At 64.7% G+C, this 26,136-nt stretch overlaps 8 protein-coding genes across 8 annotated transcripts; all 8 read left to right on the forward strand.

The window, feature by feature from the left end:
• Positions 1 to 185: 185 nt before the first annotated feature.
• On the forward strand, positions 186 to 1,508 carry LMXM_06_0870 (conserved hypothetical protein; the record flags this gene model as incomplete). The annotated part of the gene is made up of 1 exon (XM_003872050.1): positions 186 to 1,508. The coding sequence occupies one exon, from the start codon at positions 186 to 188 to the stop codon at positions 1,506 to 1,508; it is 1,323 nt and encodes a 440-aa protein (XP_003872099.1).
• A 1,527-nt stretch (positions 1,509 to 3,035) lies between these two features.
• On the forward strand, positions 3,036 to 4,286 carry LMXM_06_0880 (putative acyl-coenzyme a dehydrogenase; the record flags this gene model as incomplete). Its single annotated transcript, XM_003872051.1, has 1 exon — positions 3,036 to 4,286. One exon carries the CDS (start codon positions 3,036 to 3,038, stop codon positions 4,284 to 4,286), a length of 1,251 nt encoding a protein of 416 aa, XP_003872100.1.
• Positions 4,287 to 6,412: 2,126 nt separating this feature from the next.
• LMXM_06_0890 (conserved hypothetical protein) lies at positions 6,413 to 8,677 on the forward strand (the record flags this gene model as incomplete). Its single annotated transcript, XM_003872052.1, has 1 exon — positions 6,413 to 8,677. The coding sequence occupies one exon, from the start codon at positions 6,413 to 6,415 to the stop codon at positions 8,675 to 8,677; it is 2,265 nt and encodes a 754-aa protein (XP_003872101.1).
• Positions 8,678 to 10,282: 1,605 nt separating this feature from the next.
• LMXM_06_0900 (conserved hypothetical protein) lies at positions 10,283 to 15,070 on the forward strand (the record flags this gene model as incomplete). The annotated part of the gene is made up of 1 exon (XM_003872053.1): positions 10,283 to 15,070. The coding sequence occupies one exon, from the start codon at positions 10,283 to 10,285 to the stop codon at positions 15,068 to 15,070; it is 4,788 nt and encodes a 1,595-aa protein (XP_003872102.1).
• Positions 15,071 to 15,962: 892 nt separating this feature from the next.
• On the forward strand, positions 15,963 to 16,628 carry LMXM_06_0910 (conserved hypothetical protein; the record flags this gene model as incomplete). Its single annotated transcript, XM_003872054.1, has 1 exon — positions 15,963 to 16,628. One exon carries the CDS (start codon positions 15,963 to 15,965, stop codon positions 16,626 to 16,628), a length of 666 nt encoding a protein of 221 aa, XP_003872103.1.
• Positions 16,629 to 17,251: 623 nt separating this feature from the next.
• On the forward strand, positions 17,252 to 18,559 carry LMXM_06_0920 (conserved hypothetical protein; the record flags this gene model as incomplete). Its single annotated transcript, XM_003872055.1, has 1 exon — positions 17,252 to 18,559. The coding sequence occupies one exon, from the start codon at positions 17,252 to 17,254 to the stop codon at positions 18,557 to 18,559; it is 1,308 nt and encodes a 435-aa protein (XP_003872104.1).
• Positions 18,560 to 19,433: 874 nt separating this feature from the next.
• LMXM_06_0930 (2,4-dienoyl-coa reductase-like protein) lies at positions 19,434 to 21,626 on the forward strand (the record flags this gene model as incomplete). The annotated part of the gene is made up of 1 exon (XM_003872056.1): positions 19,434 to 21,626. The coding sequence occupies one exon, from the start codon at positions 19,434 to 19,436 to the stop codon at positions 21,624 to 21,626; it is 2,193 nt and encodes a 730-aa protein (XP_003872105.1).
• Positions 21,627 to 23,311: 1,685 nt separating this feature from the next.
• LMXM_06_0940 (conserved hypothetical protein) lies at positions 23,312 to 25,117 on the forward strand (the record flags this gene model as incomplete). Its single annotated transcript, XM_003872057.1, has 1 exon — positions 23,312 to 25,117. One exon carries the CDS (start codon positions 23,312 to 23,314, stop codon positions 25,115 to 25,117), a length of 1,806 nt encoding a protein of 601 aa, XP_003872106.1.
• Positions 25,118 to 26,136: the final 1,019 nt, after the last annotated feature.

Genomic DNA, 26,136 nt, shown 5'->3' on the forward strand with positions numbered 1-26,136 from the left:
CCGGCGCACTTGTTGAGGCTATCCGTGTGCTCACGACCTTTGACAACACGGCTTCGCCAGAATCCCACCCACGCCCACCCCTCGGCTTGAGAACTGCGTCCTTCGGTGTCTCGTCAACACTGTCCTACCCCCACCAGTGTTCCGACAGCCTCCTCCAGTTTCCCGCCGACGCGCGCGCACACGCCATGCCGCCGAGACGGACTTCCGCCGTGGGCGCCAAGAAGAAGGCGTCGATGGCCGCGACCGGTAGCAACCGACACGCACACCCCCAAGCAGACATCGGCTTCCTGCCGCCAGGTGCGAGGTACCCAGCTGCGGCTTCCTGGAACCACCACGAGCACCATCAGCGAAACTCGGCCTCCAACGACAAGCAGGGAGACCACGACCGCCCCAACGACTTCGACTACCGCTTCGAGCAGCACATCTTCGTGCCGCCGCGGCTGCGTCGCGTGCCGGCGGCTCTCGTCGAGGCCGTCAACGACTTCCACTACGCGATGATGAATGACATGCCGCGCAACGAGTTCTACTACAACATGCTGAAGAGGCACATCGTGCCTGGCGAGTCGGGCGTGCTCGAGATCGGCGCCGGGTCGGGCCTGTTGTCGATGATGGCGGCGAAGTTGAATGCGAAGTGGGTCGTGGCGGTGGAGGGGTCGTCGGAGATGGCATCGCTGGCGCGTTCGAACATTGCCGCAAACGGGCTGCAGGGCAAGATCAAGGTGCTGAACATGTTAAGCACGGAGCTGACACCGCGTGATCTGCCGGAGCCACCGAGCATCCTCGTCTCCGAGATCTTCGGCACACTGCTGCTTGGCGAGAGCGCGCTCGACTACATTGCGGATGCCCGCCAGCGCCTACTTCCGAAGACAGCGAAGATTCTGCCGCAGCACGGCGTGCAGTACGCCGTGCCCATCGAGTGCGCGACGCTTGGCGACATCTGCGCCGTCTCCAGCTGGAACGGCATCGACCTCTCGCACGTCATGGCGCTGCAGGACACGACGAGCGTCGTCTTCACGAAGCAGTACGGCTTCCGCATGAGCTCTGTGCCGTTCCGCCGCCTCGCCGACCCCATCCCGCTGCTGACAATCGACTTTGCCGAGACGAAGCGCAGCACCTTCAAGAAGGTCTTCCCGGTGGAGGTGACGGCGACGGCGAGCGGGACGGCGCACGCGTGGCTCTTCTACTGGATCTCCACCGATGGCGAGGAGGTGATGTCGACGGCACCCGAAGATACCCTGCACAACTTCTCGCGCGACATGCAGTGGGGCCAGGCACTGCAGCTCATCGATGCCGGCACGAATTCGCACACACCGACCGCGCTGTCGATGTCCGCGGGTGAGTCTTACAAGTTCGAGTGTGCGTTGTCAAGCGACCGCGTCGTCATGAGTCTAAAGTATACCGGCAGTCGCAGCAGTGCTGCTGCGGCACCGCTGCGGGCGGACGCCAACGAGGCGGAGAAGCGACGCGAGACGGAGAGCGAGCAGCAGCAGTTGCAGCGGGGGGAGTGAGGATTTAAACAGCCGTACTGAGCCAAGCGAACAATGGGAAACAGGCTTGTGCTTGGCGTGTGTGCGTGCAACACCTGCCCTGCGCTGCCGTGCCCTGCCACTTTCTACCCAGTTGTAGGTGCACGCACGCACGCACACACATGCAGGCGCACCTGAGGCATCGCGGCATCGCTAAGAACATCATGATAATTCCCTTCTCTCTCCCTCCAAGAACGGTTAACAGCTGTGAAAACAACGCGAGCGAAACTCGATGAGGACAAGGCGTGCGAGGGAGACGCATGGAGATGTGAGGGGCGGGCGGGAAGGGCAACGACGGAACCGCGCGCGTGTGCACCCGCGTGCCACAGACGCACTCGACCATAGATCTGACCCCCTCCCGCTCTTCTGTGCACCGCCACCACCGCCACCCATCCACCCCTCCTCTGGCACCTTCTCTAACAGAAGGCTTCAACGGAGTGCATTCGGCCTGCCTGCTTGCCATGCGGGCTAGGCGAAGGAGGAGGCGACGCGCAACATCCACGGATGGACAACCTCTTCCGTGTGTGTGTGTGTGGGGGGCCTGCACGTGCGTGACACGACCGCCCGCCTTTCTCTGTGTAGGCACGGCCTTCATACCTTCGGTGATGTGCACCGGCCCAACCAACACTGGCTCTTGCCTTGCACACTCCCCTCTCCGCACTCTCCCTCTCCCTCTGTCGACAGCCGCGGATGTCTTTTACTGTGTAGAAGGACGAGAGGTGAGCCTGCGTGTTGTCTGCATGTGCGCTCGAGTCGTACTCAGCGGGAGACAACACGCAGGCGGCTGCACGATCCCACCAAGCGTGCATCGACGCCACGCAGCAGCGCCCATACGTAAGTGTGACGACGACTCAACAGACAGAGAACGCCCAGGCAAGGCGAGTACGCCGCCACCCGCCCTCCCACCGTTGCACTCGCGCGTGTGCACGGATGAGGGAGGTAGGGAGGAAGCCGGAGAAGGCGTGAGCGTGTGGGCGGAGGCCGCGGGGGGAGGGGGCGAGGGCACCCTTTACTCGCCTGTCTCTCTCTCTCTCGACTCGTGGTGTGCGTGTATGCCTGCGCGAGCGCGGATGGGGCACCCGCTCACCGACACGCATCACCCTCTTTGCCCCGCTCTCCAGTTGTTTGACGCTTGTGTGGCTACCATCCCACACTGCGCCGTGGAGGCACCCACGCAGGAAAAAATCAATCCATCCCCCGCCCCGCCCTCTTCGCTGCCACGTTGAGTGTGCGTGCGTCTGCACGCGTAGACACGCGATACCAGCACCCCATTCGTCACGCTCCACCCCCACCCCTTTCGTTCTCCGGCCCTCTTCCGTTGTCGCACGCAGTGCACTGCCGCTCGCTCGCTCACTTCCGCTCTTACCACTTAACCCGCAAACGCTCTGGCTGCCTTCGCCCTGTGCTTTACCGCCACCCGTGCAGTCGCTCAGCGCATCACACGCACCCCCCTCCTTCCTCCCCCCTCACCTGCCACTTGCGTGCACACGCACGTCGGCCATCCGCGACATGCGCACAACTTTGAAAGGGATGATGACGCGGTGCACGGCGCCGCTGCGCAAGGCGAAGTCGGCGGATTCGGACACGTTCTTCGGTGCCTCGATGCCCGCGGCGCTGTCCGCGACCGGACTTTCGTTCGGTCTCACGGAACAACAGCTGCAGTACCAGGAGACGGCGCGCAGCTTCGCCAAGGAGAAGATGATCCCCGTCGCGGCGGAGTACGACAGGTCGATGAAGTACCCCCATGATGTGTACAAGCAGGCGTGGGAGCTTGGCTTGACAAACATGCACATCCCTACAAAGTACGGCGGCCTCGGCGCGAGTGCCGTGGACGGCTTGGTTGTGCAGGAGGAGCTCGCCTACGCGTGTTCGGGTATGGCGACGGCGTTCGAGGGCAACAGCCTCGCCGAAGCGCCGCTCCTCATCGCCGGCACGGATGCGCAGAACGCAAAATATCTGAGCCGCATGGTTGAAGAGCCGCTGCTGGCTGCCTACTGCGTGACGGAGCCGACGGGTGGGTCGGACGTGGCGGGCATGAAGACGGTTGCGAAGAAGGAGGGCGACAAGTGGGTCATCAACGGCTCCAAGATGTGGATCACGAACGGCGGCGTGGCTAACTGGTACTTTGTGTTGGCGCGCAGCGAGGGCGGCTTCACCGGCTTCATTGTGGACGCCGACACGCCTGGCGTGACGCTCGGGCAGAAGGAAATGATGCTTGGCCAGCGGTGCAGCGACACGCGCGGCATCACGTTCGAGAACGTGGTGGTGCCGCAGGAGAATGTCGTGGGCGAGGCAGGCAAGGGCTTCCAGGTGGCCATGAAGGCGTTTGACTTTACTCGTTCTGCGGTCGCCATCAGCGCTGTCGGGCTGGCCCGCCGCGCCACGGACGAAGCAACGAAGTACGCCCGCGAGCGCATGACAATGGGCAAGCCGATTGCGCAGCATCAGGGCGTTGCGTTCATGTTGGCAGAGATGGCGGCTGGCGTGGAGGCGTGCCGGCTCATGACGTACCGCGCTGGATGGGAAACGGATCAGGGTCGCCGCAACACATACTACGCTTCGTGCGCCAAGATGATGGCGTCCGACCTTGCCGAGAAGTGCTCGACGAACGCGGTGCAGATCTTCGGGGGCAACGGCTACAACGCGGGCTACCCAGTGGAGAAGCTCTACCGTGACTGCAAGATCTTCTCGATCTACGAGGGCACGACGCAGATCCAGCACACGATCATCAGCCGTTATGTGACGGGCATGCGCTGCTGAGTGCAGCGTGAGACACGGCAGGGCATCTACCTTTTGAACGGTGCGCCGTAGCGAAGACGGGCACCGTGATCAAGGACACAGGCGCGTGCTTGCATATAGGTCTGCGTGCTTCTGTGCATGTGGGGAGAGCTCCGCGCGTGCAGGCACCCGATGTCGCTGTATTCTGCACGTCTCTGGGGTGTCTACACTGGCTAGACGCTGACTGTGTCGCCGTCGCGCGTGGGCACCCACCGAAGGAGAGGTGTGTGTGCGTGCCTGAGCGCTTGATGTAGTTTTCCTTTGTGTTTCGTTACTGCACCTCTGCCACCCCTCCCCCCTTCTCGACTCTCCCGAAGAGTCGATGTTTCTTCCCTTTCCCTTACAGCCCCCTCCCCCCTCCCCACACCCACACACACGCACATGCATGCACATGCACATGCACGCGCGCCCTTTCGCTTCTTGAGGTTGCCCGGGTGCACGTGTGCGATGGTTTTGGACGGACGTGTGCTCAGGTATGGTGAGGCTTTCTCTCTGCATGGCCGCATGGCGTGCTCTTGCTGGCGCCACAAAGCGTATCTGGTCTTCCTTCTTGGTGGACGTGGCGGGCTGCGAAGTAGGCGCGAGTCGGTCGCACGGGTCGAGAAGGGCACGCTCGCGCTACCTCCGCCAGACTTTCCAGACTCGCGGGCGCGCCGATGCAGGTGGCGAGCCACCACCTCGCCGCTCACATGTTAGCCAGCGTGACACTCTCTCCGACTTTATTAACAGTCAGCGCAGGCCATCAGCATCCACGATTGGCATTACTTGACCATAGCCGGTGTGCGTGTGTGTGTGTGTGCCTGTTGAATGGCGCTGCTCTGGACATCATCCACGCGTGCGCGTGCGCCGCCGCCCTTCTTTTGCGTGCTTTTTGACGTTTCTTCCGCACACTTCGCTCGCCGTCGCCTCACGCGGCTCGCGCTTCGTCGCTTCTCCGCTTCGCCTCCGTTTCTTGTGTGTGTGCGCGTTCTGGTGCACGCCCGCCCACCTGCTTGCTTGCTTGCTGCCGACGAAGTATCGCCCCCCGCCCGCTCGCTCCCTCCCTCCGTCTGGCTGAGCCAGCGCGTGAGTGTGCACCGGGCCCCGGCGGCCGACGTGTGTTGGTGTCGTTCTCTTGCGCGTTCTTTGAATGCTTCGCAGTCGCACGCGCTGCCGTGGACGCAGCACGGCGACGAGATCGGGTGGGCCGACGGATGGCGTCCTCGTTGCTTCGCCTCAGTGGAGGCGCGATGCCTGTCCCACCTCTCAGCGACACGTGTGGTCTTGTACTCTCTGTGGGCACGGGCCCCCGGTGACCGCATGGCCGCCTCCCCTTCTCCCTCGTCATCTGCCCGATCTGTGCCTTGAGAGGACGCCCGACCACGCCCTTTGTGTCTCCGCTCGGTGGGCGGGAAGCGGGAAGGACGACGCGGGTGCGATGGCACACCCACCCACCCACCCACCGCCGAGAAGTCGGATGCCTTGCGATGAATATGCTGGCTCGCTCCGTGGCCTCGCACTGCAACGCACTCCGTCTCTGCCTCTCCACCGCCGCTCTCTCTCTCTCGTCTCCCTCGCACACTGGCGAAGGAGCGAAGGTACTCCGCATGCATACTGGCCTTGCTACCCACGCACACACGCACCAATACGCACGCCTTCGATACTCTCTGCGTTCGAGAAGTCCGCGTCGGTGTGTAGTCGCGCTGCACTGCTCCGTGTATCTCTGCTGCCTCCCTTGCTTCGCCGTGCTCTATTACCTCTCTTGCTTAACTCGCACCGCTGTCCGGCTTGCAGCGCGGAGCGCACGCAGAGAAGGGGTTAGGGGAGGGGGGGGAGGGGTGTGAGCAACGATAGCTTCGAGGTGGGTGCGAGGTCGTCTGCATCCTCGCTGACTTCCGTCCCGGACCTTCCGGTGCCTCTTCCTTGGGGCGGCCGATAGCATAGCGCTCATCTTGTGAAGTCGTCCCAATAGGCGCGAGGCATTTCTTCACAGCGTTGCTGCCGTCTGCCGCAGAAGAAAAGGCGCGCGTGAGGGCGATCACCAGCAGCAGGCCTGTTCACGCACCTACGCCTACGTGTGCCTCTTCGCACGTGGAGAACACACCCTGGGGAGGGCGGGGGTGGGTGCGATGGACGTGAAACTCAGCACCATCATCAGCCGCTTCGTCTTCACCCTTCCCAGCCTCTACGATGATGGTCGCGATGGCTACGACGCCGTTGTGCCCTCTCCAGACGACGAAGGCACCGAGGAGAGCTGTGGCGTTGCGTACGCCCGCGCTGCACATTGTGATGAGGCCCGAACGGCCGCAAGGACGACGCAGACCGGGTTGACATCACCCGTCACGCGGTCCGGCGCGCCAGCGTCACCGACGGAGCAGCTGGGCATCACAGGCGCATGCGCGTTCGTGAGGGACGGCGGGGCTGCATCATCGACACCACAACTTATTCTTGGTCGTGCTGCTGCACGCGGCAACAGCGGCCGCAGCACCGTCGCGACGCCTCAGCACGGCGTTGGTGACCGCGAGGGTGGTGGTGTGTGGTGGAGCGCGTCGCCGCACCTGCCAGATCTTGTGCAGCTGGCGGCGCATGCTTGGAACGTGGAGCTGCACCGCGGATCGGCGGGTGCTGCGAGCCACTGCGTGCTGCGGCTGCCCCCGTTTACCTTCGGCAAGACCCTCTGCCGGGGCCCGGTGGTGTGTGTGCTGGCGTCTGGGGTGGTGCGCATGGCGACACACGGCAGCGTGGCTGCAACGGAGCTGCTCGCCCGGCGCGTCCGTGACGCATTACACGAGGCCTGCGAACCGTTGGCAGTGCGCAGGGCGGCCCGGGAGGAGCTGCTCTTGATGCGGGCAGTGCTGGAGGACGACGGCGAAGAAGAGGCGCGCGCGCGACGCCACTGCACGGCTGCACTCAAAGCCGAGGCGAGGCTGCCTAGCAGCGGCATGTCGCTGTCAACCGCGCTGGCCGGAGATGCAGCGACGGGCGGTCAACACGGGCGCAGGAGCGCCTTTGGATCTTCGTTGACGGGTGCTAGGCTAGGGTCCTTGGCGCATGACAAGGCGGGCCATGCTCTGCCAACGCTCGCGTCAACGCCATCAGCGCTCTCTGCGAGGGCGTGCAAGATAGACTTTGTACAAGCGGTGGCGACCCCGCGCTGGGACGAGATCGTCGGCCTGCGTGCCTCGCTCTTCGCGCCAACCTCAGCAGCCCCTGGCACTGAGAAGGGCGGCGGCGGCGGCGTGGCTAAGGTGGATCGGGACGCCGAAGGAGCCCCCCGCGTATCGGTGCGACGCGCGAGTGTCAACGTCCGCGGTGATGCGCCGATGGAGTGGTGGCGGTGGTACCTCGGCGTGCAGGCCGACGATCACGGCGTGGGTGGAGGCGATGGCAGTGGTGTCGCCTGGCGTGGGGGAGGTGCCACGTCGACTGCTGCCACGAATTCGGGGAAACCCTTGCTAGGAGACCGGAGTGGGGTGCCACTGCCGGGGCCCGGGCTCAGCGGCGATGCCTCCGAAGGAGGCAACACAGATGCTCGCAGGCCCAACAAGACGACAGGGTTCTGGACCTGCGCTGGGTACGCGGACGCATCTCCGGAGAATGCCGCGAAGTTTGTGCGCTTCCTGCAGCGTCGACGCACGTTGCTGGCACCCCACGTCGCCTCCTTCAAGCTGCGCCGTCAAGCCACTCAGAACAGTCTTCAAATCCTGCTGGACTGGCGAACAGCCACCCCGCCGCCACCACCAGCACCACCACCGCCTCTCTCTGCAGCAGCGGCGCCGCTCGCTCGAGGGTTGGTGGGACATCTGACGGCAGTGGGACAGCCGCTGCCTGACTCCGGCGCGCCATCTGTGTCTGCTGCTCCGGCCAGGACTGACACCAGCGGCAACGCTTGGGTGACGGAGGCGAGCGCGGCCAACTTCTTCATGGAGTCGACCTTCATTGCCGAGTCCACGGCGCCGTATGGACTGGAGAGTGTGCGGAGGCCAACGGATAGGGTGTCATCCGCCGACCCCGCGCTGCCGGCGAGCATGGTTTCGGGCGACGGGAGCGTAGAAAACCTCTACGGCAGCACGGCGCACACGCCGGACAGTGGTCGGGACAGCATGTCTGCGCTGCTCGAACCCACTGTAGGCCACTCTGCGGTGCGGCGCGACAGCAGCAGCAACAGCAGCAAGGACGACAGGACCGCGACCAAGGCTGCACCCCAAAAGCGCAAGCGCGGCGTTGCAGCAGCCCAGATATCGACGGCAGCTGCGGCGATGGAGCATGTCACCTGCATTATCCACCGCACCGGCCGTGTGCAGATGACCGCCGCGTCGGAGCTGGCGCTGCGGCAGATGTGTGCCATGCTGCTCATTCCGTTCTTGGTGGCTACGGCGGAGGTGGAGCTGTGATGCACGCGGCGCATCTTCTCGACCACGTACTCTCTCTCTCCACACCAGACCTCTCTCGGGGATGCACGCGTGATGTGCCTGGCAAGGAATGACCACCGTGTTCACCATCACCACGTCGCACTGCCGCCGTCACGATCGGCGCTCTCCGAGTCTGCGTCGTCTGCGCGTACATCTACGTCCGCACCGTTGCAGACGCGGCTGCGTGCAGGCCCAGCAGCAGCAGCAGCAGCAGCAACACCCCTCCTCGTACTCCCTTCCACTCCCCCTTTATACCGTCCCCCACCCTCTCTTCCCTGTGTCTTGCGCGCACGACATACGCCTCCGCACAAGGAGGCGTGACGCTCGTGCTGCCTCGCATCTTCCTGCCCTTTCCCCCATCCCTAAAGGTGATTGGGCTCCTCATAGACGGTCGACGCACGCCGAGAGACCGCGGCGACCGGCGCGTGTTCTTGCGCCCGTGCGCTCGCAGTGATACAGACCCCTCCACCACCAACACGAGAACCAGCAGACGTGGGCAGCATAGACGGGATACGGGAGGAGCGGAGCTTGCTCGTCCTCGACCGCCCCGCTCATCCTTTTCCAGCTCCCATCAGCGAGCCATCAGTACACACACACACACACACACACACACGCACAGACACAGACAGACACACCGTAACGACCACCCTCCCTCCCTCCCTCCCTCCCTCCCGACACACACACACACACGCACACCCTCCCGCCGCTCGTCTGCAGCCGCTGCCGTCTCGCTCTCTGTCTGCCCGTCTTCCCTGGTTAGTGGCGCGTCGCACTGACGCAGCGCCGCTGACGGCGAAGAGGCGCTCCTCAGCGTGTGCCTCGTAAGACGCGGAGACACCGGTGGTAGTGGCAGCGACAGAGCAAGCAAAACTACAAGGAGGGCGCAGCGAAGACGTGGGCGCGTGTGTTGCCGTGCACCGCGCACGGCCACGCTCCTCCTCCGCTCCTCTCCTGTTCTGTTTCCTTGCTTGCACACGTGTGCATGCTCGCGTTGGGGCGATGAGGGACGCAGCGCAGTTAGCGGCGCTGAGCTCACCGTCGAACAACGGTGACGCGTCGGCAGGTATTGCCGGGGCGCCGCTATCCGACGAACTTTCGGGGGCGGTGGTGGAGGCCCACGAACGCCGTGATCTTCGTCCGGCATCACCGACTGCTGCCCATGCCGATGCCACCGCAGCAACAAGCGCTGCCGGGAGCCTTATGTCCTCCCGGCCTCTCTCTCGCGGCACCGCCCCTCAGCTCCGTGACGGTGGCGCACCCGTGACGTCGTCTTGGCGAAGGAGCCCTGACGAGAGTCGCGGTTCCGCTCAGAAAGCCGAAGGCGGCAATCTCCTGGAACTCCTTACCCGCGCGTCCTCGACCCGTGCAGACGTCGACCCCGTCCCTACCGGCGTGGTAGCCCCACCTTCGCCTGGCATGGTCACCTGCGCACCGATGAAGGAATCAGCAGCGTTCTCGCAGTCATTGGAGGCGCCGCTCGACGATGCGCTGCCGGTCATTGATAGTCCCAAAGTCGGGGGCCTCGCGAGGGGCGGCGTGGCCGAACGTGCCGACGCCGACAGCCTCGACGCTGATGAGCACACACACATGCCGTTATTCCGCGTACTCTCGCTGCCACGCGGGCTGATCTGCGATGGTGCGCCGCCACGCACCAGACGTGCCGAAGTGTGGCAGCCGGCTGTGGTGGCTAGGGAGAGCAAGGCCAGCATCGCGATGGCGCCGGCGTCGTCGGGAAGGGCGCTGCAGGAGACAGACGCCGACGACAAGGACGCGTCACCTCTGATGCTCCACGGCCTCGTCGCACCGCGACTGTGGCCAGGGGGCACGCGAATTGGAGGCCGCGGCGTCGAGGACAGCGGCACCTCCGCTGTGTCGGGGGAGTCTACACCGTTGCTTCCCCTGTTTGGGTCTGTCAGTAGCGGCAGCAGCGTGCTCGTCAGCAGGCGGCCACGCACTGAGCCGCCTGGCACGGCGCCAATCACGCCCACCGACGTAGCGGTGGCAGCCTCCGCAGCGGCGCCCAGTCGGTCTGCGACCAGTGGCACACCGCTGCTTGACTCGTTCCGCATCGTCCTCTCCCCATGCCCCAGCAGCATCGCGCCGTCCTTCTCCCTCGTGCCATGTCCCACAACGTCGCGGGTGTTGTCGCCGGTGTCGGTCTCAGTGCAAATTGTGCAGCAGCGATGGCGTGATCAGGTCCTGGCTCGCACGAGGGTCGGCGTTGGGAGTGGGAGCGGCACCTCTCCCCTAACATCCGCCACAGTTGCGCTGGACCCCGTTGGCGGGCGTGCTTCGTGCACTCAGCCCTCGCCGCACCCAGCCCATGCGGTGGGATGCTCGCGTTGCGGCAGCGCGGTCGGCGGCGGTGACTGGGGCGCGGCGTCTGTGACACTACCGCACAGCGGGGCACCGTCACCATCGCGGCGGTTCGGTAGCAGGGGTGGCACAAGCGAGGTTGCCGCGCCGATGCCCCTCAGCTTCTCCTGCTTGGGTGCCGCGGCGAGCTTGTCGAAGGACGTGTCCGGAGTGAGGCGAGGGCACGTAAGCCCACTACTGTACGATGCACCAGCGCGCAGCGGCCCCGGCAGTGCCCGCAACTCGCCTGCCTCGGGAAACGCCACCACGCAGAGCCTGTCACGGGGTTCGCCTGCGGCACACGCGTCGTCGCCTCCATCGCTGCCGCGGCAGGCCGAGTCGCCTCGTTTGCTCCATCCGGACCACGGTCAGCGTGGCAGCGCCGGCAGCAGCGGCGTGCCACCGTGGCCTCCCACACCCGTGAAGACGGCGCACCACCACGACAGCGGCCTCCACACGTCTCCCACGGATGCAGCATCGTACTCCGGTAACGCCCGCCGGCTGCCCGCGCAATCCTTTGTTTTCTCGGCGTCGACATCGCAGCGCTGCCTCCAGCCCTCAGCGGTAGCAGACTCGGTCACATCACCGTCTGCATGCGCCGAATGGCAGCCGCGCGCTCGGCTGCACTGCCAATCAGCACGCTTCGAGCACCTCTGCATACCGGTCGACGCCGCGCCGATGAAACGGTCGTCGCCGCTGCAGGTCGACTCTTTCGCAGACTCCGCCGGCCGGCGCGTTGTGGACGAGTCGACCGTGCTAGCGGCCACGTTGCTCGCAAGAACCGATGGGGAGGGCGTGGTGTCAACGTGCTCGACGCCACCACCATCTCCGACGGTGGCGCCGCCGCGGCCCTCGCTGTCGCTCATCTCACAGCGCGTGTCACGGCGCACTTCGTCAGTCAAAGGAGAGGATGTGTGCCTATGGAACGCGATGCCGGCCAGTGCGCGAAGGCTGACTTTGGCATCGACGAGTCAGCCACTTGGCAGCCCGTTGGCCCGAGCAACAAGGGCGTCGGGGGCGTCTTCGTGGGCCCCGTCGCTCTGCACATCACCGACAGCAGCGGCAGACGTCCGCGACTTGGGCAGCAAAGGCCGGATGGAGCCTCCGTGGAGCGGAGGCAGGAAACCCCACTGTTCTGCCGCGCCGCACGCGGCTCCTGCAGACGGAGACGGCCTCGTGCACTTTGGGCTGGAGTCGGAGCTCTGTGGGCTGCAGCGCCTTCGAAACGTGCACCCCTTCTCGTCAATCGGCTTGAGCAGCGCCGTCTCCGCGTCCACCGGGGTGGTTGTCGGAGGAGGCCAGCAAGCCGCTCCATCCACACTTTGCGTCGACAGCGAGAGTGGCGGAGCGGGTAGCAACAACTTGGGCAGCCTCAGCGTCAACGTGCCATCGGCACTGCTACTGGTGCCACCTCCGCCGTTGGTAGCGCTGCCTGCGGACCAGTGCCCCCCCTCAAGAGCCTCTCTGCGCAGCGGGGACTCAGCGCCCCAAGCGGCGGTCACCAGCACTGCGGCCAACAGAGCAAAAGCCTCTGCCCCGTATACCTCGCCGCTGCAGCGGTTCTCGCCGGTGCTGTGCACTCGTGACCAAAATACCGTTCTGGCAGCTGCCACGGCCACGAGCGAGGCTCTGGTCGAGGGCAAAGACGTGGTGGCGGCGCTGGAGGGGGGCAATGCTCGAAAGGGCATCTCGGCAGGACTTGCCGCGCCTCTCGACATCACTGCCGCCGCTGCCGAAGGCGCGCCGGCACTGTCGCCCGCGTCGGTGCCGTCAGGGTCACCCGCCACGCAGTTTCGGTGCGCGTTTAGCTCGCTGCGCGGCTGCCGAAGTAGGCAAGAGGACAGCGTCATGATGGTGGCGGACCTGCCGGTGCGCGTGCGGAGAAGCACCACCGCAGTGCACCAAGGCACGGAGTGGGCGGATGCGGACTCGATGCCAGCCCAGGAGGTGACGGCGACGGCGCGCCACGCCACGAACGTGCGAGACGAGGTCGTGTTCGCCTGCTTTGGCGTCTTTGATGGCCACTGCGGTGACACTGTTGCGTCGTTGGCCTCGCAATTCTTTCCGGAGCACTTCGAGCACGCCCTGCAGGCTTACCAGAGGCAGCTGGAGCAGGACCCGCCAAATGGCAGAGGTGCGTCTCGTGGCACGGACAGCGCCGCACAGCCGCGGACGGACGATCTTGGTAACTTCAACTTGTGCGCTGTAGGCCCACTGGCGGAGCAGCGGCGTGGCCATCACGGGACAGCGCCAATGGAGGCGGTCGAGCTTCAGCGGGCTGTGAGCGCTGCCCTTGTGCAAGCACTGCTACACCTTGACTTGACCTTGTACGATCTCCTGCACCACGCTACACACGGCCCCTCCGCCCCGCGTCGCGACGCGGGGTCGACCGCAAGCGTGGCAACGTTTTTCAAGCTACCAACGGCATGTGCGCCGTGCTACAGTGGTGCGAGGGCAGTGGTGGGCACCCGCGCACACGGCACCTCACCGTTGGCAACAGGTGCCCGTGACGCGCCGTCCAACAGTGGTGGTTCTGCCGCCACTCGCACACCAGCGCTGGATGAGCCAGGGAAGCAAGGGGTGCCTGGCGAGGCGGCCACACCACTGATGCCGGCCGCGTGCACAGAGGACACGTATCGGCTCTGCATCGCGAATCTGGGCGATAGCCGTGCCATTATCGGCAATCTGCAGACGGGCGAGCTTCTGCTCAGCACCACGGACCACCGTATTTCTGCCTACCCGTCCGAGGCGGCTCGAATCCAGGCCGCCGGTGGCGTCGTGGAGTTTGGACGCGTCGACGGCAGCCTCGACGTGACGCGGGGTCTCGGAGACTACCGGTACAAGGTTGCCCCGGCGCAGTGGTGGTCCTCCGCCGCCCCAGCATCAGCGGCCGCCGTGTCCGCAAGTGTGTCATCGGCGTCGCTCGCGGCCTCTGCTGCAGCCACCAACGCCGTCACCACGACGACGCTGACAGCAATAGGGAGGAGCAGCTCCGCGACCGCCACCGCCACATCGTCGTCATCGCCAGTCAAGGTAGTCGCAGGGTCGGTGCCGCCCGCCAGTACGCCGCGGCACAGCGATGCCTCCGAAGGTGGCTCCGCGGTGCGGGGACTGCGCTGGCAGTCGTGCTCGAGTACACCACCTCGGAGTCCGATGAGTGACAACATGAATAGTGGCGGGGCTTCAACGGCCAGTTTTCCGCGTGCTAGCAATGCACGGTGCACTGATGACGGGGCGAAACCGGTGCCTGGATCCCCATCACAAGAGCTGCTTCCACTCAGCGCTGCCGAAAGTGGGGCCTATGCACATGCGGCACAGGAACGGCGCCCGCAGCAGGTGCCGTCCCCAAGCCCTTCGTCGTCCATCTCGCCGTCATCACCCTTCTCCTCGTGGTCTCCGCTGGCGTCGACATCGGCTGTCAAGCTGACACACAACGCCGTGAGCAACATCGCCGACGTGTACGAGTGGGAGGTGCGCCGTGGCGAGGTGCTGATCATGGCCTCCGACGGCGTCTGGGACCGCATGACGCCCGAGGACGTGCTCGCCTTTGTGCGCCACGAGCTGACAGCAGCACAGCAGGAGTCCAAAGGGGGTGCGACGAGGATGATGCGCGGCGACGGCGCTGCAGCGGGGGCGTCCAATGGCGCGGGGATGGAGATGAGAGAGTCGCCATTGGTTAGTGGGGCGGATGCAGAAGCATCCAACACAACCGAGGTACCACTACTGTGCCTCGGCGAGGCGCTCGAGCGCACTCCGCTGCGGCAACCGTCATCGTGCAACGAGCGAGAGTGTGCGAGTGCTCGCTTCTCCCCCGCTGCCCCGCTCTGCACGCCAGGCGGCAACGGAGCTGCCGTGTGTGACCAGCACGACGACGAGGCGGCGGATTCGTTGTCAAGCACGACCCGCAGCGCGCCATGCTTCTTTGCTGTGCAGGCGGCAGCGCGGCGGTTGACGGAGCACGTCGTGAACAACCTCTCTGGCAGCGACAACACCTCCGTCGTGGTGGTAACATTTGACTGAGAAGCGGCGGGTGGGAGCAGTCAAGCGCCGTGCGTGTGATGTCGCCGTTACGGTGGATGGGTGGCCGGGGGGAGGGTAGCTTGTGCTGGGCTGCGATGGCCTCCATGGAGCTGCACTCCGCCGGCCCCTCGCACCTGAGGATACGCTTTGTTTTCTCTTCTTCACCCCTTCCCCCCTCCCTGCTGAACACACACCCACACCCACACACGCTCACCCGTACATGGCGATGTTCATGCCGCCGGCAAGCATGCGCAGGAAAGCGAAAGGATGACGACGCGGGCTGCGCGGCGAGGGCCTTGTGAGGGTCACCGCTGTTTCGTCCCCGTCGTCTCCCGCAGCGCGCAATATCTGAAGAAGGGCCGGGATGGGCACGCGTGTACCCATCTTCGAAGGGGAAGGCGTTGGGAGACACGGACGTGCGGCGAGTAAGGGAAGGGGGCGGGGCGAAGGGTGTGTGTGCGTGCGTGCGTGCGTGCCTGCTGCATGCCTTTCCTGTGCGTACCGGGCTTGTCGGAGCGCACAGTGCCGCCCACCGGCTACCGCCCGCATGGAGGGCCTCCACATGCGCGCCATCGCCGGACACGCCACCGTCCCGGTTTCGCGGCTTGTCTTACTTTCTTCCCCCCTTTTCCCCCGACCCCTTCTCCATGTAGATACTCTGTGCAGGCAGAGACGTACCCAGTCGCGCTCACGCAATTTGGTTCAGCGGCACGCCACACAGCGCTCGTGCGGAGGAGAGAGTGGGCACGTTGTGTGCGGACTGTTGCGGGAGTGCCGCTGCGCGCGCCGCCTCCTCGTGCTGTTTTCGTTAGAATACGTTCGCCGCTCCAGCTGCGGCGGCGCCACCTCGCTCCCCCCTCCCCTCCTCTATCTCGAACACAAAAGCCTCTTCATGGCCTACGAGGCCGCGGTGGCGTGCCCCTCTTCATCCACCTTGCTCGCTATCCTTCACGCGGTCTTCGGCGCCTCCAGCAAGCACGCGGCAGCTGTGTCAGCGGAGGTGGTGCGGGGCCCGTTCTGGGCAGGTTTTTTGGCGGGACTTGTGCTGACCTTTGTGGCGATGTTTGTGGTCATGCGGGGCCTTGTGACGTCGCTGTTCCGCCGGCCGTTGGCGAAGTGCCGCTCGTTGCGCAGCCTTGCGGCGACCGGTGAGCCGGTGAAGATGGCGCTTGTCGTCCGAAGGGATCTGAAGATGAGCAACGGCAAGATCGCCGCGCAGTGCGCCCATGCCGCGGTGGCCATTGTCGAGGAAATTCTGGCCTGCAAGTCAACCGCGGCGACGAGCCCGCGGTCCGCCCTGAACCCCGTGTCCGCGTTATGGGTGCAGTGGTATGACGCGTGGAGCGCCAGCGGCTGCTCGAAGGTGGCCCTGCAGTGCCCTGATGAGGCCGCCATGATGGCGCTGGCGAAGCACGCGCGGCAGATGAACCTGCCTCACTACGTCATCCGGGACGCCGGCCGCACGCAGGTGGCGCCGGGTAGCAAGACCGTCGTGGCCGTCGGGCCGGGGCCGAAGAGTTTGGTGGACGAGGTGACTGGGCAGCTGAAGCTGCTCTGATGGAGCGTACGCGTGTGCGCACGCATGTGCGTCCACTGATTAGGCTCGAGCTGTTCGGACCGACTTCGTGAAGATGGCGGGGGCGGCGGCGTGCCGTGGAACGGTGGCCGAGGCGACGCAGCCGCTATAGTGTGACGTGCGAGAAGCGAAACCAAAGAGCTGATGCACAAGTCCGCTGGCAAGACACCGATGTGGCATGAGACAATGGTGTGGCTGGGCACGGCCTCACCCTCTCCTGAAGAGGGTGCGCTTGCCGCGCCTTCGCCCCCTTTACGGTGTTGCCGTGGAGTCACACGCACACACGCACGCACAGACATGCAACCTGTTGTTGAACGCCTTCCGGGTAGATGCTCACGCTCGACATCGACTCACTCCCGCCGTTGTTGTGCCCCCTCTCTGTCACACATACACACGCACACACATGTGCGCACCACGCTCCCGCCACTTGCCATGCACGGCAGTTCTCGCGCAACGAAATCGCCTCCGCCTGCCGTACTCTCTCGTCTTCTTGCTTACCCCGCCGTGCCGTCGCTTGCTCTGCCACGCAACCGGCGCCGTTGCCCACTCCCGCTCGCAGCTGATCTCCATCCCTGTTCTCGGATCACCTCTGGCCACTACCAGCCATGACCCAAAAACTGCTGTTGGCGGAGGGCCTTGACCTGCTGCGCCAGTGCGAGCAGCGCGAGTACGACGTGGATCAGACGAAGCTTCGCATCAGCAGCAACAGCCGCTACCGCAGCGAGCTTGGGCGGCTGCTGCAGAGCTACGACACGGTGTACCATCAATACGTGCGTGGCATCCAGATATTAAACTACGTGCGCCACACAGCCCTCGCGGACAAGAGCCCCAAGAACGCGCAATACTCCAAGAACCTGTCGGAGTTCTGCGCTGGTAAGATCACGGCGTACATGGCGCGGTGCAGTAACATCACTCGCAAGACGGACGGCATCCTGGTGCCCATCGATCAGATTGACCTCATCGCAAAGGAGGGCTACACCCCGGTGGACACCGTCTACCTGCAGGACGGCATCACGTACCCGCTGTCGCGGAAGGAGAAGGTCATAGCGAAGGAGTTCACGCTCACAGCCGGCACGTATGTCCTGACGCTCAAGAACCGTGACGACTACACGCTGGCGGCACCGGAGGTGGACGTGGCGCTCGTGGTGCTGCCTCAGCGTGGCAGCGGTCTTGAGCCGTCGCGCGTCGAGATGAAGCTGCCGTGCCAGTGTGGGTGGCGCAAGGTGGTCGGCGTCGTGGATGTGTCGACGGTGCAGCTGGAGATTCGCTACAGCGGCATCCGCGATGCTCACATCGACGTGCTCTTCCAAAAATGGTGCGCCATCGAGGACGTCGGCCGCTCTGGCGGCGCGGCGAGCGGCCCCGGCCCAGCGCTGTCGCCGTCGACCTTCGATAGCTGTGACGGCGGCGCGGCGGGCGGCATCTCCCATCACTCGTACACGCCCCCCAATGTGTCGGCAAGTGATGCGGGGGCACCGGCGCACCAGCAGCCGCAGCAGTGGGTGAACAGTCTTCCGCAGCTGCCGGATGATGAGCTGGCGACGCTGGCGAACTACAACGTGCCCTCTGCGAATCTACCAACGGTGCCGAACCGCCCCGCCAACGGCAGTGGAACTACCTCGTCGGCAGCCCCCTCCTCGGCCGAGGATCCATGGGCGACGCTCGCCAACCTGAACGTCCCGCACGCGCCAACGACGCGCAACGCGCCGAATGCGGCGTCCGTCATGCATGTGCCAGAGCCGGTAGAGGTGAACCCGACTGGCATGACGTGTCGCCAGCGACTCGACAAGATCCACCAGCTAATGGATGCGTGGCCGTCGATCGGCGTGGTCGCCTGCGCGCTGCCGACTGAGCCACAGAGCTTCATGCAAGGCGTCCACGCTCTGCCTTTTCCGCGCGAGTTTTCAGCGTAAGCACTCGAAGAGTGGAAGGACGTCGCACACACACACACACCCGCGCGCCTCGCATGCTCGCTCTGCTGCCTCGCTCCTCCTCCTATGTATGCCGCTCGACACCTCACCGCTAGGGTGGCATCACAGGGTTCGCCATCTCAAACTCTGCCTGGGGAAGCGAGGTAGCTTGCAGCCCAGCCGTCGGGCAGGGGTGGGCGGGCTATTGGCGGCGGCGGACAGGTGGTCGGGGCGGGGGTTGTGCGGCAGAGACCGGCGGACATGACCACGTTTGGAGAAGCTCACTACGGATCGCGTGGACGGCTCACCATGTGTACCCCACGCACTCCTTCTGCCGCGTTAGATGCATTGCGGGCGGTGCTGAGAGAGAGCACACAGTGGCAGCGCCAACAACTTCCCCCAAAAAAACCGCGTGACGTGATGTGACGGTGTGCCATGGCGACGGCCGTCTCCCTTGCCCCCTCCCCCCTCCCCCTTCGTCCTACGGCTGTGCCATTACCCACACCTCCTCTCTCCCGCCCGCGAACACGGACATCAACGCTGCTCTGGCGTCGTTACCCGGCACTTTCTCTTCTGCGGCCGCTCGGCCTCCGCCCTCACTGGGCACACACACACACACACACACGCATGTACGCACACGTGTTCCACTTCGGAATCGGCAACTTCTCTGCGCTATACCGCCGCACCGGCCCCCTCCCCCAGCACTCTACTCACGCAAGAGTGCTTGACAGCGACCGCGGTGTGGAGAGGAGGGAGGATCGCTCATACACAGCCGCACTCGCCGGTGCACGCGCAAGCCTCCCAGTGCTCCTGCACACGCCGATCTTTCCTCTGCACACATCTCTTATCGCCGGCCCCCAACGCCGTCAACGTGCGGATGGCAGCAAGCTTTGTCTCCTCGACCGGAACCGGCGCCGCGGTGCCGGCGGTCGCGTCGCAGCTCTTCACGCCGATTCGCATTGGCCGGCACATTGAGTTGCCGAACCGCTTCTACATGCAGCCCATCTACCTCAACATGGAGAGTGAGCTCACGTGCTACAGCGACGAGCACATGGGCGCGATGGCCGCCTTCTTTGCCGAGCGGGCGCACTACGGCGCGAAGCTGATGGTGGTCGGCGGCCTTGGCACGTCGAGGCTCGGCCGATGGAAGAAGGATGCGCTGATGCTCAGCACCTTCGACGCCGCCAAGGCGCTCTCGCGCGTCACACAGGCGGTGCACAGCGAGGGCGGTTACGTACTCGCACAAGCCTTCCACGCGGGCCGAGCCGCCCGCAAGCGTTATTTAGTGTCCGCCACGTCGACGCCGTCGACAGTGCAGCCGTTCCGCAACACGCACCCGTACAGGATACCTGGCTGTATGGTGGACTACGTGGTGTCCGAGTACGAGCGGTTTGCACGGCTAGCCGAGGAGGCCGGGTTCGACGGGGTCGAGGTCCCCGTCAGCGAGGGCAGCCTCCTGCACAACTTCCTGTCCTCCGCCGTGAACACGCGGCAGGACGCCTTTGGCGGCTCGCTGGAGCGCCGGCTCGAGATCACAGTGCGCGTGCTCGAAACCATCAAGAACTCCCTAGCGAACCCCGACCGCTTTATCGTGGCGCTGCGGTTATGTCTGCACGACCTGAAGGTCGGCGGCACGCCGATGGCCGAGACGCTACGGGTAGCCGAAGTGCTGGCAAAGAGCGGCCGCATCGATATCTTGAACACGAGCGTCGGCATGCACGACTCGCCAGTGCAGACGCTCTCGGCCTACGTGCCACACGGCACGTTCGCCCGGTCCTGCCAGCTGCTGAAGGAGCGGCTGACGGAGGTCGGCGCGACGGATGTGCCGGTCGTTGCGTCGCACCGGCTGCACACCATCGAGCTCTCCGAGAAGCTGCTCGAGAAGGGTGTGTGCGACATGGTCGGCGTCGCGCGGCCGCTGCTCGCGGACCCGCGGTACATCACCAACGCAGCGGCGGGCCGCAGCGAGGATAGCATCCCCTGCATCGGCTGCAATCATTGCGTCAACCGACTGTACAAGCACCAGCGCATCACGTGTGCGTTGAACCCCATCTCGGGCTACGAGCTCCAGCGCGGATGGGGGCCGGCCAAGTACCGCAAGTCTGTCGCCGTTGTCGGGGCAGGTGCGGCGGGCGTGACGTGCGCGCTGACGCTGTGGCGCCGTGGCCACGACGTCACGCTCTTCGAGAAGGAGAGCGTCATTGGTGGCCAGCTGAACCTCGCGAAGCGCGTGCCTGGCAAGGAGAGCTACCAGGCCGCGCTGGAGTACTGGACGCGGCAGCTGCGGCAGTCCTCCATCAACGTCCGCCTCAACACTGAGTTCACCCGCGAGGAGGTGGCTCGCAACCACCAGTTCTTTCACGCTGTCGTGATGACGCACGGTTCCGTGCCACGCCGCATCTCGTCCCACGTCTTCCCCGGCGCTTCCGAGTGCCCGCTCATCGTGCCCTTCTCGCGCATCCTCGACGGCAGCGTCACAGCAGGTCGCCGCGTCGTAATCGTCGGCAACGGCGCCATCTCGCACGACGTCACCTCGTTCCTACTGCACGACCCCCGTGTCTCGCGCGAGGTCTCGCTGTACCTGGACGAGTGGGGCGTCAACCTCGAGGACGGCAGCCTGCTGGACAGTCCGGAGCAGCGGATGCCGCGCAACAACCGCGTGGTCACCGTCTTCAACAAGGCGGACAAGGACGCCGACCTTTCTCGCGGCTGGGGCTGGACGCAGAAGCTGTGGATCAAGCAGCACGAGAGCACTGTGGTGAAGCACGGCATGCTCGAGAACTTCGACGCCGACGGCGTGCATATCTCCACGTTGCCGCCGGACAGCCGCAAGTTCTTCGTGCCGTGCGACACCATCGTCTGGTGCATTGGCATGCTGCCGAACATCACCTACGGCACATGGATCTACGAGTGGATGAAAGACGGCGCGAAGGCGCGAGGTGAGATGATGAGCGACTTTAGCATCTACGCGGCTGGCTCGTGCCGCGACAGCTACACCGGCGACGGACACGGCGAAGAGGATTTACTGCAGTGCGTCCACGAAGGGTACGAGATTGGCTACAAGATATGAGGCTGACATCTCGATGGTCGTGGGGCGGCGTCTGTCTGTGTCTGGTGAAGGATCCACACAGCTTTCCCGCGCTTCGCGTTGCTCGCTCGTTGCTAGCCTGCCTGCTGCTTGCCTACTTGCGTGTGGGGACGAGTTGTGGGGCCTCCGGAATGGCTGATGTGCGGTGAGGAGAGGGCGGGGGTGAATGTCGGCGCACCGCTGCGGACGACGTTTGGTGTCCAATGCATGCACACGCGAGAAAGGCGAACTGATGGAAAGCGCTGCTTGACAGCGGGGCGAGTCGCAGAAGCGGCGGGGAGCAGCACAATGGGGCTGTGTGTTGGTGTGTTGGTGTGAATGGGTGGGGAGGGCGGGCCGATGTGTCTGAGATCCAGTTGCGTGGGCGTCGTCCGGTGCTTGGCCCTCAATATAACGGCCCCCCTCCAACTCCGCTTCCGCGCATTGCATGCGAGTGCGATGACGATGGCTCAGCGCATTAGGGGGGGGGGACGGAAAGCGATGGACAACCGCGGGTGATGTGTCGCGAGGAGGCAACGTTGGTCATGGTGGCAACGTGCCGGTGGGTCTCGATCAATCCTCTCATCACCGAAGTCAAACACGCGGTCGTACGGATGTGCAACACCGGCAGCGATGTGGCTGCATCAACACCCCTCACCACCACCTTTTCACTCGCGCACATCGCCGCCTTATACTCTTCACCGTTTAGGTGCCACGGTAGGTGTCCGAGAGATGCGCTCATGCTCACTGGCGTTTTACATCCGTCCTTCTCCCCCACCTCTCTCTCCCACGCCTGTGCGCGTGTGGCGTGGAGCACAACACCACCACTCTCTTTCTTTACCCGCCCACTCGCACGCGTGCGCCCACACACGCACACACACAACCGTCGAAGGGAGGAGCTACAAACACGGCAGCAGGTTCTACGCCACAGTGCGGATTCTCGGCTCGCTTCTCCCCTCAACCCGCAGCTGACCACGCACGCACGCACTCAGCAGTCCTCCTACCACATTGGTGAGAGGACGCACGGCCCACTCCCCCGACTCCCCACACCCCTCCCTCCCTCAGAGGCACACAACACGCGTGTGCGCACTTCTGTGTGCGTCGCAAGCACCCTGTACGAACAATCTCTTGACTTCCTCCCGCACTGTTACTGTTGCTGTTTATATCGACCTCCTCCCCCCATCTCCCCTCCGTGCCGTTGCCTTCTTCGCTGTCTGGACATTCGTTCATCGTAGTAGTTCGACGCTTCTTCCGGCAGCGTAGTTCATCCGCATCGCCATCCTTCTCATCCTTGTGATCCGCATTGTCGTTGACCTTCGCATGTGGGCGTGCGCGTCCGTACACACTCGCTTCTCACTTTCCCTGTGTGTGTGTGTGTGTGTGTGTGTGGAGGTCCCCTCCCTCCCTCCGTCTGTGCTCTTGTATTGCTGTCGAGTGTGGCATCCGTGCTCCTCCCCTCCCCCAACACACACGCACGCCGTCAACCGCGGCCGGCATCATCCGTTTAGCACCCATCGTGCTGCGATACGTGCGATATGGCGCTCTTCCCTCAGGGTCCATCATCGCCGCCGGCGCCGGCGCCAAAATGTCCGCCGGAGTGCGTTGCCTCTTCATGTGTGTCGCTCCCCATAACACCACCGTGCATCGCCCGCCGCGTATTGCCTCTCTTCCCGCCACCGGGCTGCCACATGTACGACGCCTACCGCAACTGCTTCCAGTACCGGCCAGATGTGCAACGGAAGCTCGTCGAGGCGGTGCAGCGAGAGAGTCGCCTGCGGCACCTGGCTGCCCTACACGCAGGAGACGCCGCCACGTTGCGTGCGGAGGTGAGTGCTGCGGTGTTGCGCAAGGAAGGAGTGGCGATGGATAACACATCGTGTTGCTGCGCTCTGGATGCAGCGCAGCTATTTGCCACCCAAGAGGACATGCCGACCCCGCCTCTGCCGCTCTCTCGCTGTGAGCTACACGAGGTCCTCCTGGCGCTGTCGCCGCGCTGGCAGAGCTACCCGTGGCGGCTGTGCTTCGACACCGCCAGTGACGGGTTCAGCCTCTCCAACCTCTACCGTCGCATGGAGGCGGTGGATGCGAAGAAGTCGCAGGTGAAGACCGTCGCCTTCGGGCTGTTCTTTGTGCACTCTCGCGAGGACGCCGAACTGTCGAGCACGCAGGTCGCGAGCCCGACGCACAGTCTCTCGGCCTCGTCGATGAGCGCCTCGTGCGCGGTGTCGCCATCGACTGCCGGCGCATCTCATTCATTTCGCGAGGCGCACCGCGCCAGCTCCCGGCGATACGGCCCCGCCCACAGCGCGCTGCAGCACAGCGTGCTCGGCTGCTTCACTCCTGAGGTGCCGTGCCTCAGTCGCCACTCCGCCAACATATACTTTGGCTCCCCCGACACCTTCGTCTTCCGGCTGGATCAGCTGAGCTGCGCGCCGTCGCGTGGGGCGTGGATGGCGACAGATGTGGCAAAGGGGCAGAAGCCCCAAGAGGCGCAGCAGCAGCATGACAAGGCTGCTGCTTCCTTGGACACGGACTCGCGGAAGCGCTCGGCTGCCGACCCTTACACCTGTGCCCCGACCACCTCCACAACAGCAGTCGGTGCAGTGCCAGCGTACAGTTACGCGCGGCTTACCGTCGCTGATGATGATATGGCGGGAGTACCGGTGCCGATGCCGAGCCGGGTGACCATCGAGCACTCCGTGGGCTCGAAGCACACCATCGACAAGTCGATGGTGCACTCGTTACCACTCTTGCCACCAAGCGAGGTGCCGCCGCACCTGAACGCGTCGCCGCGACGGCCAACCGCCGTTTTATCCAGCAACGCGGCTGCTACGTTCAGCGTCCGCGGCGCACCTGACATGGTTGTGCCATCCCCGCGGGGTAGGCGGCATCGACTGCTGTGCCCTGTGCAGCCGGCTCGAGTGGTGCCACAGGCGCCACTGCTGGAGAAGTTCACCTGGTGCGGCAACACGCATAATAGAAAGTTCATCGTTTGCAACCCGCACTTCTTCGCCATTGGCGGCGGCCAGAGCGGGGCAGCCCTGTACGTGGACGAGGCGCTCCAGTACGGCACGAGCAGTACGTGGTGCGAGACGTTCAGCGCACCGTGCCTCTTCGGCCCGCGCATGGGCAGCCCCGACGCATCACCGCTATCGTCGTGGATGCAGTCGCACATATCTGGACGAGACAGTCCTCGTGGCGGCCCTGCGCGCCAGACCAGCGGCTTGCCGCACGTCGAGTTCGCCATCAGCCGCGTCGTGTGGTTCAGCGTCACAGAGGACAAGCGCAATCTGCGCATGATGAGCGTCGCCGACGCATCTTTGCCCTCTGCTGAGGCGCACCGCTGTGGCTGTGGACGTTACAGCTGCGCTGGCGGCAGCAGCACCACGACTCTCGATCCGATGTCAACAGGGAAATCAACAGCGCCATCGCCGCCGCCCGCCTCGACGTTTGTGCACCGGTGCGACTTGATGCCGTTTGCGGCGCCAATGTAGAGACAGGCGCACGCGCCTCACAAACCGCAAGAGGTGAGGGGGAGGGGGAGAGGGGCAGCGCACAGGTCTGCTCATCTCTCTCCAAAGCGGTGTGTACATGCGCGTGGCAGGCATCCGTTTCCCGCATGATTGCATCGAATCCTGTACTCGTCTCCGGTCACGATGGTGGCCACACATCACCGCTGCTTCTATCGCTCCTCTGCTCGTGTGTGTGTGTGTGTCTTTCCGCGAACTAGGCTGTAGCACACGAGAACCGTAGCGGAGAGGTGCGCACCCAAAGCGCTAGCGCGTCCTGCGCACTCCGCTCTCGTGTTCGGCACGCACAACGCACACGCAACGCCTCACTGCCCCTGTGTCCTGACCAGTCGTGGAGGATACCGCCGCGCCTTGACCTTCCTCCTCCACTCCTGAGCAGACCCGTGCTGCCTCCACACCTCTGCACCACTCCTCTCCCCCTCTCTCGCGTGCGGTGTGTGTGTGTGCGTGCGTGTGCGTGGATGCGCCGTTCAAAGTGCTCCCCGCGCCCGCCTACAAGCATTTTCTCTGGGTCTCGTCCAGCTCTCCCCCCTTCTACTCCCTTCGTTGTGTCGCCACACGCTTGGCTGCCCGAAGATACGCGTCCACACTGTTTATACGCCACCTGGGATCAACCGCACCTGCCGCCATCGCATGCGCACACAGATTCCCGGAGAAGCCATAGCCTTCTTCTGCTCAGTGCCGTGCGTACGCGCTCCTTTGGGATTCGAGTGCCTTCCGTGACGTTCACGCACACCTTGACCCTTGCAGCACATCACTGCGCGCCGTCCACCCACCCTCTCCCCCATCCCCGCACCGCCCGTTGCATCATCGTCAACGCTTCGCAGCTCGCAGTCTCCTTCGTAGCGCCGCCCCTCCTCCTCCCCCTCCCCCGTTCATCTGTGAGCCTGTGCGCGTACACCCAGTCGTCGGGTGCTGTCCCTCTCTCGGTGGTCACTGTCACCGTCGTCGTCGTCTCCCCCCTCCCCCTCCCCTCCCCTCCC

The sequence above is a fragment of the Leishmania mexicana genome, chromosome 6 (assembly GCF_000234665.1).
Source record: "Leishmania mexicana MHOM/GT/2001/U1103 complete genome, chromosome 6".
NCBI lineage: Eukaryota > Euglenozoa > Kinetoplastea > Trypanosomatida > Trypanosomatidae > Leishmania > Leishmania mexicana.